This window comes from Trachurus japonicus, chromosome 4 (assembly GCF_045865225.1).
Source record: "Trachurus japonicus isolate A0001 chromosome 4, Traja_1.0".
Lineage (NCBI taxonomy): Eukaryota > Metazoa > Chordata > Actinopteri > Carangiformes > Carangidae > Trachurus > Trachurus japonicus.
In genome coordinates this window covers 23,859,044-23,871,593 of record NC_140910.1, presented here as the reverse complement: position 1 = coordinate 23,871,593, position 12,550 = coordinate 23,859,044, and the positions used below count along the sequence as shown (strand labels likewise).

The window sequence follows — 12,550 nt, the reverse complement described above, 5'->3', positions numbered from 1 at the left end:
CACACACACACACACACAGACACACACACACACACTGGAGAAGAGGGCCAATCAGGACTGATTAGTGAGTGAAGTAAAAGCATATCTGAATTTGACACGACTGGCCAACTGGCTGCCCGCCAACAACTGGCCACTTGCTGTCTGTGTTTGTGTATGTGTTATCTGAAACTGCACATTGTACCTGTTGCTGTGTGTGTGTGTGTGTGTGTGTGTGTGTGTGTGTGTGTGTGTGTGTGTGTGTGTGTGTGTGTGTGTGTGTGTGTGTGAACATGTGCCCAGTGTATGTGTGAACGCACAACTGTGACTGGAGGCATGGTGCATAAATAATGAAACAAGGCAGTGTCATCCCCAAAAGGCTGAATGCAACACGACAGACCGGTCACTGATGCAGGGAGGTTTTCTAACCAGATCTCTCAGTGCTCAGTGTGACTGGAGAAACCCACGGCTGGCTTCTAACATTGCTGTGTCTCTAGTGATTAGCTGCACTTAATGTACCTTTGAGTGCCCCAGGACTCATTTCAAAAGGTATGAAAATAAACAACATTATACACATTCTTCTGCATTTCACCTTGGCAAAAAAACAAAACATGTGTTTATACGGACAGGAAATGCCAGAGGTCAAGATTGGGAAAAATAGAACAGATCTGTGATTTGCAAAAAGCAGATATCACATCCTTGGATCGCCAATCATAGAGCCGGTGGCAATGCAAAACCTTGGCTTTGAACAATGTCAAGTCCAAGAAAATATACTATCCAAGCACAGCACCCTCGCACACTGTGCAATACAAGAACACATCCCACACTGAGCCCCATAACACCTAGAGACAGTTATGAGCAGAGGTGCACAAGTGTGTATATGTAGGCATATGGGACACTCACTGGGCAGGGGGATTCACTGTACACCCACCACTAGGGATGGGCACTGAATCGGTACTTTTATTGCTACCGACTGAATTCCCACTTAAGTACGAAGTATTGATTCACGTTAAAGCAGAAGTAAGCGATCCGGTCGTTTTGGCTAACTTCTTGTCAGCCGATGGAGTTAGCAGTCCCCGCCCTCGTCCCTACGTCACCACATTCACGCGCATCCCTTGGCTGCACACACAGAGAGGACTGCCCCTTTATGCCGTTCTCTCTCCTCATTGGATAAAGGTTGTAGGATACAAGGAAAGTTTTCTCCTCGGCTTACAGCAGAGCAGAGTGACTGACAGACCCGTGTTTCAGACCAAACACTCTATAAAAGTGATTGTCGTCGGAAGATATAACTATTTAAGACTTATATTAACACAAACATTCCACTTTAAGTCAAACAGTACCCTTTTTTCGGTACCAGAACACACCTTTGCGTCACGTGCGTGAGCGAGAGTGGAGAAGTGCCTGCTTAGAGCTGAAGCCTCACTATACATGATGACATCACTGAATGCCGCACTGCTCACATCGGGAGATACCTACTTTAATGTGCTCAAACCTGAGGAAAAAACTATTAAAGGCTGAGGAGTTGTGATGTTGTTGAGGAAAAAATAGGGGTGGGCGATACGGCGATATTAGATCGTGAAGGATTAGAGCGTGTAGACGATCTGCCAAAGTGCAGAGATCGTCGGATCGTCTGGGGCTCATTCTATAAACTGCAGTTCTATGCTGCAAAGCGCAAACAAAGGACATTTGCAAAGTTTGCTAAAAGAGATAACAACAGTTACTTTAGTTTGTATCTTTATTTGGCCCTTTTCAATCAGCTATTTAGTGTTTTGATACACTTAAAATCCTGTTAAAATGACTGTGTTGAATAAAACAAACAGTAATGTCTTCAATGATATTTTACTTTCATGTTTATTGAAAGCTACCTTTTATGTTGCAAGAGTCCACTTTATCAGAGTGTTGTTGTTTACCTTTTACTATGTTTACGTTGTTTGCACATGTTGGCAAAACTGCAACTATTTAGATTAAAATCTGTTCAGAAAGGTTCTTTGGCCTAAATTGTCTGTTTTTCTTTTTTTCGATTTAAGATCGTGATCAAATCGAAATCGTGACTTCATTTTTAAAAAATCGTGATATGATATTTTTGCCATATCACCCACCCCTAGGAAAAAATATTCAAAATTCAAAAGTTTTGACTATTTTTTATGGACAAAATAACTTTAACTACCACACATACACAAAGAAAGGACAGAAAACAGGTACCGATGTATACCGGTACTGGCTCCCAGGAACCGAGTATCGGTACCGTATCGGTTCAAAGGTACCATCCCTACACACCACTACAGATCTACAGATACACATCATGTTACAGTCCTTTATGTAACATGATAAAGGACTGTGGCCATTTCTGTGAATGGGAAACTTTTGTTCCCTGACTCTAGTCTTGAGGGCAGTGCCTCTCCACGGGCAACAAACACGTAAGTACCCTGTTAAATCTGCAGGTGCTGCCTGAAGGACAAACAGATGACTGATTGCTCCACAGCAGTGAGCTGGAGCCTCCCAGTTTATAATCAGTTCCTGACCTCTCTGCAATGACAAAGAAATCATCATTCAGCTCTAGCCTCATGCTTTACCTCTAAGGAGCTTTCACATCTTTTGCAACTTCTAATACAAAGTCTTCAGACTTCGCCCTCTCCTTAAAGTCTCCCTCACCACCTGACTACATCCTCAGTCAAAGCCGGCAGTTCTCCGCCTCCCTGCTGAGAACAGCCTGGTCACGTCCTGCCATCTTTTTCCGAGATGTACAACTACGTGGTGCGTTTCCTCTCTGACTTCCTGACACAGACTCCTGATTCAAGGTGCCAGCGAAGTCTCTCAGACCTCCTTCCTGAGCCGTGTCTGCTTTAAGATTTTCAAACATCGTACATAAACAGTTTGTTCTCTTCCAACTTCTTTACAGTCTCTACTCACCAGTCGGGTTCAACCGGTGTGATGTCTATCCTGGGAGGGGCTCCGAACGGCAGAGATGTCGGTCGGGCCATGATCTCCTCGTCCGGCGTCCGCGACCGTTCTCCCTGGCGCCATGACAACGGGGGGAGCTGCAGGTTGCCCGAGAAACGGCGGCGGCCCCGGCGCAGGTCGACCCCCAGTGTGCAGGACGGAGAAGTGAAAGACTCGCTGAGGCAGCAATCTGGAGGCTCTTTGCTGTCCTGAGAAAAGAAAGTAAGGGGTAAATAAGAGCATGAGCTGAAATCATGAAGTTCAAATAGAGAAACATTAAAACACAACGGGATAAAATTCAGTTCAACTTCATCAAACACTGTTTCCCTTCATTTCAAAATAAAAGCTTGTTGAATTAAAAGAGCCACAACCCCACTCCTTGTTCAGCTGTTTGCCCACTAGGGGGCGCCACAAGCTCGTTCCTGGATAAAACTGTTGTCACATACTGTCGACCACAAACCCCTCCTTTTCCACTACATATCAGTATTCAAACTGTTCATTCACATTCATACAACATTCATACAGCGCTTCCTCTCCCCATCCTTAGCCTTTTACCTCCGTGAACTCACACTGGGGTTTACAAAAATATCGCAAAACCCAAAAGTGGAATTAGTTAAAACAATGTTTAGAAAATGACCAGAAACCATCCATTAAGGTAAAAAAAAAAATGTTTTAACATTATCATGATTTCAATAAAATGAGTTGTTTATGGTATAACAGCATGAATCCTACGTCATTCAAAGACTTTTCATTTCTCATCAAGTCACCCCCTCCTGTGATGCCTCTACTCTTTCCTTCAGCTTCATTTACCGGCTTGATTTGTCTGAATATGAGTTAACATGTGCTGTCTATAGCGAGCTGATTGCTTGGTATAAACACCCATGTTTACACCTCAGCTGCAGTCCAATTTATATGCAAGACTGAAGAGCATGATAGACCTTGACAAGAGCAAATAAGCAAGACACACAGCGAGAAAGGGAACATGTGTTTGCATGTGGACATGAAAATAAAAACAAGGCACGTCTGCATTAAAAGACAAGACACAGCACTGATGGTGTACTGTCACTGTGTGACCTTCTGTACATCTCTGTCAGTCTCTTTGGCTCTGATGTCTTCATCACTTTGTGTAGTTCTACCTCCTTTACTCACTTTACAAGGAGCAAGTTCATCAAGGCAATTTCCTTTTTTGGGTGAACCTCATCTTGCTCATATCCTTCCCATCAAACACAATATTGGTTTATAATTTATTTCAGGATGTTTAAAATAGACACATTTTAATGTGTTATTCATAAAAACACATGGCAGTACCTAATTGTGTGCTCAGCAACAGAGACATGCAGGGAATTAACATGCTGAATGTAAATGTAGAAGATTTCAAACTATTGTCATGGAAACACCCAATTTTTCCACACCATGGATATAAAATGAAACATTGTTGGGAATCATGATCAAGTCAACTTGAGTCCACAGAAACAGCAAGTGTGGGAACTCCCAAGTCAGCTGTAGGGCAACTACGAGCACTGAACTACAATCACTCACTCACACACAGACATTGGTGACCTTACGGTTTGAAAACTGGTGTGCATTATTGTTGATTTAATCTCTATGGTTGTAGAAAAGCGTATAGTAGTAGTAGAGCATTTGAAGAGTTAAAATGCTAACTTAATCAATTGGTCGCCCATCCATCCATCCATCCATCCATCCATCCATCCATCTCCCACTTAACCGAGGTGATGTTGGCAGCAGCTTAAGCAGGAAGTTCCAGATGTCTCCCTGGCAACACTTCCCAGCTCCTCCAGGCCATAAGAGCTATATAATCCCTCCTGGGTCTGGGTCTGGACCCAAAGGCAGATGCCCAGGAGGGATCCTTATCAGATGTCCAAAACCACCTCAGCTGGCTCCGTTCGACATGAAGGAGCAGCGGCTCAACTCCAAGCTCCTTCCAGACGTCTGAGTCAGTTCCCATTTTGCAGTGATTGTGATTGATGCTACGTGCAGAAAGCACTGCACATTAAACAACTAGCATGTCTCTTGCAGAAAGAAGAGTTGTTTTTACTTCTAGTCCTGTGCTGTTATTGTAAAAGTCTGGTTAGAGTCAGCAGTAGTGCCACGTAAAAATGAGCGATCAAATCGTGTGTATTGAATCTTTTTTTGGGCTTGATACCTACTGGGTCTCCTGTAGTAAGCACTCCTTCCACTAAATATAGCCTCCCACTGAGTCCCACAGCTCCTCTTGGCTTGTTGCCTTCACCCACCTACTTGAAGCTTCTGTGCGACTACTCACTGCCAGTGATCATGATGGAAGCATTACAACCTCATTTCATTGTAACTTTATACACGATGAGTTATTGTGACAGAGGAGACGCTTAGATTAAGTTGTGTGGTTGGAGACTTGTTTCTCTTTTGGGGCTTCCTAAAACAGCTCTAATGGTTAATACATATGCTGATGGACTGGACTCTACTTGTCTCTACTCTACTTCTACTTACACTGAAAACACCAGATAGCAGACTCAAGGTCACCACACTTAGCTAATGGTCCCTTCCAGCCATACTCATTGTAGCTTACAATTTAGACTTGCAGATTTTTTCCACTGCATTTAATAAATGTAGAAATGAAATGACTGTTATTTACAGTCATTTGCTTTGGCTTAATTTTTGGTTATTACTCCTCACACAGAAAACTGGAGCTTCGCTCACTGTGGCGGTGCTTAATACTAGAGAGAGCACTACAATTCAGCTTTTCAGTCAGGAACCATTACACTGACAGGCTTATTATTGCAGAAAGCCAATTTTTGTACTTGTGTAAGAACGGTACATTCGTGTTTTGTAAGCCTGTGTACTGGACTGTTTTTCTTTTGCCTTTGTGGTGCAGACAATGATATTTGGTGTCTGCCATATGCTGACTAATGCGAATGACGTTGTTCCAAATGTTTTAGTCTGTGTCCAAGAGCTGTGCCGACACTGAAAATGGATTTTCCACTGCGATAATAGAGTTAATCAATCTGTCACTGTAGCCTGCAGGTACTGCAGCTTTTTGTGTCTTGGTTGTACAGTACATTAGGTTGCTTGTTGTCTTTACTGACGTCAATAATCCTGAAAAGGTTTAAGTTATGTTTCCCTTTTGCGCAACTTCACATTCTAATAAGTTTAGCAAGTATGCATATGGGTTAAAACTAAGGGACAATTGTGTTGTATGCATTCACCGACATTAATAACTTTATCAACTATTAGCATGTGCTGCCCCCTAGTGATCATAACTTGCAAAGCAATTAGTGACAAGACAAAAAACCTCACACAATGACTTGATGCACACTGCATGCAGATTAGCATTGATTTTAATTTCCCCAGCACCAGCTGGCAGTTAAACTTTTACTTTTATTTTCTAGTCAAGCTTTAAGTGTAATTTCTAGGGAATGATTCCAACAGGCTTGATGAATAATAGCACTATGAATTCAGTGTCATAATAGATCAAATAATTCATTACTCTGACTTATTTCTTGTCTTGGAAGTGAGAAGGACCGTATTCTGAGGAAAACAGCTGAGAGACAAATCAGCTTAGCAACTGCTGTTTAGAAATAAGCACATGGCAACAATCAAAACACAGAAGTATTATGTAATGAAAGACAACGCAGTAAATTGCAATAGTGGATTGAAAAAAAAAACATAAAGTAAAGTATTGCTCTCCAATGGTGTTCAGAGATATTTGCCTTGAGAGCTGGAGAGTCATGAGTGAGAAGGAAGAGACAACAATACTTTTTCTATGACAGCTCAGAGGGGAGATGGTGTGGTGGAGAGGCAAGGACAAAGTGAGGTATGAGAGTGATAAGAACTGCACTGCAGAGCAGAGGATAAAGAATGGAGGGAAGGAGGCTGGTGATATTAGATAAGAGGAGGCTAACAGAGAGAGAAAGATCACGTAAAACACAGAAGAAATAGTGTGAAGGATACATGTATAAAACACATGCAGAGCACAACACCAAGGTGATCATATCACATCAGATCAGACGATGCTCTCAACAGTGACACCCAACAGAAAAAACACCGACTGCACCTGGGAGCCTGCCAGTGGCCGAGCGCCTGCAACTCTTACAATGACCCTGATATGACAGCAGCTTCCATATGTTCAAGGATAGTGTCATGGATTCATTTGAATCTTAATCAACAACATGATACCAAAGCATACTGAACTGCCCTTAAAAGAGACCACACTTCACACAGCTCCAGAAAACATGATTTATAGTCTGTTACAGGAAGGTAATTTTCCTCTCAAGGACGCCGTGTTGCAACAGGAAAGTTAAACAAGTGCAACCTTTTATGTGAATGTCAGTCATTTTTATTTTCCTTTAAATAAAACAGTTATTTTTCTTCAATTTCTTTCACAAAAACATTAGGTGGCATAACATTTCATCGACCAGTAGGAGAGGGAAAAAGAGACAGAGCTGTGATTCAATAGAAACTTCTAAACAATTGAACTGGTCTGAGTCAGACACAAAGCCGTGACTAGGTTTTTAACCACCTTCTATTTTCACAGACAGGAAAGGTCCAGAAAGTCATGGATACAGTTGGTAAATGAAGAGGAGTGACTGCAATTTAATTATTTTGCATATTTAACTACTTATTTATTCAAGTAATTATATAAGATAGTTTTAAACTGGTGTCGTGACTGTGGACATGAATCCGCAGTCTCTGGTGTAACAGTCTTGTTATTTTGTACGGCTGCCATTTACCCCCCAGTGAGGTTGTTGCCATTAATAAAATGTTGCACTTGCACTGCTCATTCATTAAAATTCTGCAGAAATCAAGCCAGCGATTATGCTGCCACCATAACTGAGGAAATGGTTCAGAAGTGTAATTTGTAAGAGACAGGGTGTGTGTGTGTGTGTCTGTGTGTGTGTGTGTGTGTGTGTGTGTGTGTGTGTGTGTGTGTGTGTGTGTGTGTGTGTGTGTGTGTGTGTATGTGGGAGTGGCAGCTTCTGACTGAACTCAGAGCTTAGTTGTAATATTTTCCATCCACAAGCAGCCATCTCCACATCAACTCGAGCCACAGAACTGAATCCGATTACATGTTTGACTTTGTATGAAAATGCATCACATTTAAAATTTGCCTTACACTATGTCTGAACATAAGTTTTAGTAAAAGTACTAAACCAGAATTTTATCCAAGAATTTGTAGTCTTCATGCAACTTCGGGGCAGAAAGAAATATCAATTATGCAACTTTCTGTCTATGACATATTGTAACACTGTGTTATATTTTTGTGAATGTACTGTAATTTCAAATCTTTCCACTTTTCATCATTATAAAACCAGATTTCTAGCTGTGGTCACTTTCAAAGCTGTGATGGTTTTTAATCATCAAACTGGAAGGTGATTCTAATATTTTATTCAACAGCAGGTGAAAACTTCAGGCTAGATCTCTACCCACTCTTCCTTAAATGACACACGGGTGAGAGAGAAACCTAAAATCAATTTCCACAGTAAAATATGGAATAAGACAAAGTCTTCTCAGTCATCCCACATACTCTACCTGCTATCCTTACATGACCTTCAATTGCTGTGATGTGTGTTTGTGTGTGTATGTGGGGTGTGTATCTGTGGGGCAGGAGCAGGGAGGGTCAGGTGCAGAAGTCCATTAGCCCATTTGCAGCACTATCACATGCTCTCTGTCTTCCTGGGACTGCTAAGTAGTGATATTGTGGCATACTCATTAGTCTCAAACACACACACACACACACACACACATACACATCATACAAATGAGAGCAATGCCTGTTCATCTGCTTATGCACTTTATTCACACACACACCAAAACACACAGTCCCAGTAGCCAGGTCACAGGGCCCAGGCTGCTGGATGAGATTAATAGAGGGATGATAATGTACCTGTGCTGCTGTGTCAAATCTAAATTTATACCAGATCATACTGCACACATCAGTCACAGCCTTTTGAGACCGTCCTCGGCAGAGAAAAGTCACCACTGGCCATTTGTTCAAACGGTAACCTTCAGCAACCTTTTGCCATTGTGTGATTTATGACTGTGCAGTATGGAAAAGCAAACAATACAGGTTAATATCTGTGTTAACAAGAATAAACAAAGCAAGAAGGAGCCTTTATATCCACGTTCAGTCAAGGGGCATTGAGTTGCCCTTTGAGTCATTTGTTTATGGCGAGTTTACAACAAAGACTCTCAAGGAGAAGTGTTGAAAAGTGCAGCCAATTGAAAAAATATGTGGTCTGCAACTTTAAAACGCACTAGTTTATATCAATTTTCTAAAACCAGACACCTTCCACCTGACAAGCGCAGCCACAGCAGAGCCATCAGCCGGCTTGATTCCAGTTTACACCACTGAAACTTTTCTCTGTTAGTGTCCATTGTCATTCAAAAGATCTGCTAAAAAAAAAAGTTAAATGTTGCATAATGTGAGGCACAGACAAGTGTGTGTGCATGCATTGCACTATGCATTACAAATAGTGTAGGTGTTATGTGGCTCTTTCCTGTAAGCACCTCCGGATTTACATCAACTCCCTAAGGATGGATAAGAAACAAATCCAGATCCACTTCAGGGACCTCCTGGGCCTCCATGTCCCCTCCAGCCCCTTCTTGATGAAATCCATCCCAGCAACAACAAACCCCATGCAGGCCACTTTCCTCACCTCCGGCTGGAACAGCATGTGGTTCACATTTGGACCAGCCAGGGAGAAGACCAGGCTTACTGCTGCTGCCTTTTTCCAATAACATGGCTTACAAGGGATTGAGCCAGGTCCTCCACATGCAGTCCAATCACTTAGACTTGATGACCGCAGGTGCACTACAGCTGAAACAAACCCCTCTGAGCACAGGGCTCACATTTTAAGTTAATTTCGCTTATTTCCTTTGAAAGTTAAGATCAACTTTCTGTTTCTTTTTACGCAGTAGCATCAGAATTTTTGAATGCTTCCTGATTAGCTGTTTGTGTCTAATAATGACACAAGTTTGAATTTCTGATTCCTAGCCATCTGTTTAACAGTGACACATCACTTTTACTTTTCAACTAATGATATGCCCACTTAAATCAAATCTGTTTTTTGGCATTTAATTACTTAATGAGAATAATAATCATACCAGGAAGAACGTCATAGAAATATATACATGATAATATAATCATAAGAAAATAATTCATCTGCTTATACACATGTATCAGATACCTATCAACACACTCTTGACAGGCATCTCACCCATTTCTCACCCGCCCCCGCCAACTGCACTCTCACCATTTTGACACCGAGGCAACAAAACAACGGGGAGGAAATGAAGAGATGAGTTGAGAAAACAACACCTGCTTCCCATCAGTTACAGAGAGGGGGGTAATGGAGAGCAGGAGAGGGAATACAGAGAGGGATGGTGGTAAGGAACAGGGAGAGAGGGAAGGTCTGAAAGTAAGTGAGAGGACGACAGCAGGAGAGGAGGGAACAGCTGGTCCAAGGTATGAGAGGGAGGACTTGAAGAGAAGGGTGTATAAAGCAGAGAGAGAGAGAGAGTGAGAGGAGGCGGGATAGCTGGAGAGAATGAAAGTAAGATGAGTGAGAGCCAGAGAACCAGCAAAGGAGGGGAGCTACTGAAAGAGACTGATTAGTATTGTATGAAAAAGGACATATTCATCTACAGCAGAGCAGAGCTTCCAGCGATATGCACATACACCCTATACTGTCTGTACATACTGAACAGTTTCTACACATGAGCACTGTAAAAAAAAAAAAAGAAAAAAAAAAAGAAGAGAAAACTACAATGGTAGATGTATAAATGACCATGCTGTCAAATAAATTCACGGCTTGCAGATTAAAGGTTTCAACATGTGAACAAAAAGAACGTTGGTTCACAGAAGTCTTTGTTCTCAGTGTTAGTGTGTTACTATGGTGGCCCCAGAAAGTATAATAGCATGAAAATAAAAGCGCTAGAAACATGTTTTCACTTTGTTGTCATGGGTTGAGTATAGATTGAAGAGTGAATATGGTTCTCCGTTTGAAATTAAACCTTCAATACAATAAGATGTGGGAAAAGTGAAGAGGTCTCAGGGAGCCACTGTGCTGCTGCTCTGGAAATGTCTTCTTCAGCCTGGAAATCTTATATTTTTGCAATTATGTTAATGGCTTCAACTGAGTCAGAGTTTTTTTTCTTTTTTAATGAATAAACACTTTAAGGCTTTACATTGTTTTCAAGCAATAACAGAACAAGTGTTGTCGTCTTCGTAGAAAGGCCATTTCAGGACTAATACTTCATTCAGTTCAATTTATAGGCTGGTAAAAGGAATGAAATATTCCCCTGAGGTTGATAGAAGAACAGGATATTAATAAAAACTGTTTGGTGAATTATTATCGCTCCTTTCTTTCTTTTTTATCATCATCTCTTCTTTATCGCTGTGAAATAGCCTGATCCCTGTGTCTCAGATGAGATAAAATAAATTGCCTACTTTCTCCCTCTCTCTATAGCAAAATGCGTGTGACGTGTGATAAATTTAGTTTGTCGGGGCGGGCTGAGCACAAAAAACACGTTTGGTGTAATATGCTGAGGGCCATATTCAAGAAATTTCGGCTTCATTTATTTAGTGTGCATGCACAGAGAGGTTATTGGAGAGGCAGGAGAGACCGGGGAGACGTAACAAAGGAACAGATTGAGATCCAGACTGAATCCATGCTGTTCTGCTGTTCATGGTTTTTTCATTTCTAAGAGTCATTTCCTGCCCTCCGCAGAGGATGATTTATCCTTTTTTATCACTCCATGGTAAACATGTTCTGAATTTAACACATGAATAAATCTCCAGCCTAATTGAAACATTCATTAATCAGCCATTCTGCCAACAGTTTCTGCTTTTCTACCTCTTGCATATCTTTATATGCATCTTTAAACCACTAAAATCCAATTACACAAATAAAATAGTGTAGAACTCAAACAATCAGTCCATTAATTGGTTTCTAATTCAATAGAATGTTAATGAGTTACGACTTCGCTAATTTAGTATTTGTTGAATATGTCAAATTTCCAATGAAGACATAATGCACTGGGTATTAAAATGTGAATATTCATACTGTCTTCTATGCTAACACAGAATATCTACAGATATTGCAGAAAGCGTTGGACAAAACAAGCATTATAAATGGTTGCATATTTTTATTTAGCTTTAGGAACATTTTTGACTAATTTCCTGCATCAAATTCACGAGTAATGTACGCATAATTAGTATATATAATAAGTATTCATGCTGTTGCTGCCAATGTCCATTAAAACATGACACTGGCTGTGGGTTAAAAGACAGTTCATTACCAAAACATGTATTTCTCCAAGATTAGTCAGTAGCAAGGGAGAAGAGTAGATGAAATGGCTGTGTATCACAAACAGACTGGTTCTAGTTAAGATTTCAAAAATAACCTGTAACAAATTATAATTTTGGCATTTTCTTAAGCAACTATGCCAGTCTGTTTCAGATTGTAAAACATGAGGATTTTGCAGCTTTTCTTTCTCATATTTGATGTGAAACTAAATATCTTGAGAATTTAGACACTTGATGCCACAGTTTAAGACATCCTCAGGATCTCTGACTGATTTAGATGCAACGTGCAGAAAACAAGATTTCATAAACCAAACAAAATACAATGTCCTG

At 41.0% G+C, this 12,550-nt stretch overlaps 1 protein-coding gene across 1 annotated transcript in view; it reads right to left on the bottom strand.

Moving 5' to 3' along the window:
• Positions 1 to 12,550, bottom strand: part of pde4ba (phosphodiesterase 4B, cAMP-specific a) — a 175,290-nt gene that overhangs the window by 131,455 nt on the left and 31,285 nt on the right. Inside the window, exon 3 of the mRNA XM_085774853.1 lies at positions 2,887 to 3,125. Within this exon, the coding sequence (XP_085630979.1) occupies positions 2,887 to 3,125 (239 nt within the window). The remainder of the gene's footprint in view (positions 1 to 2,886; positions 3,126 to 12,550) is intronic.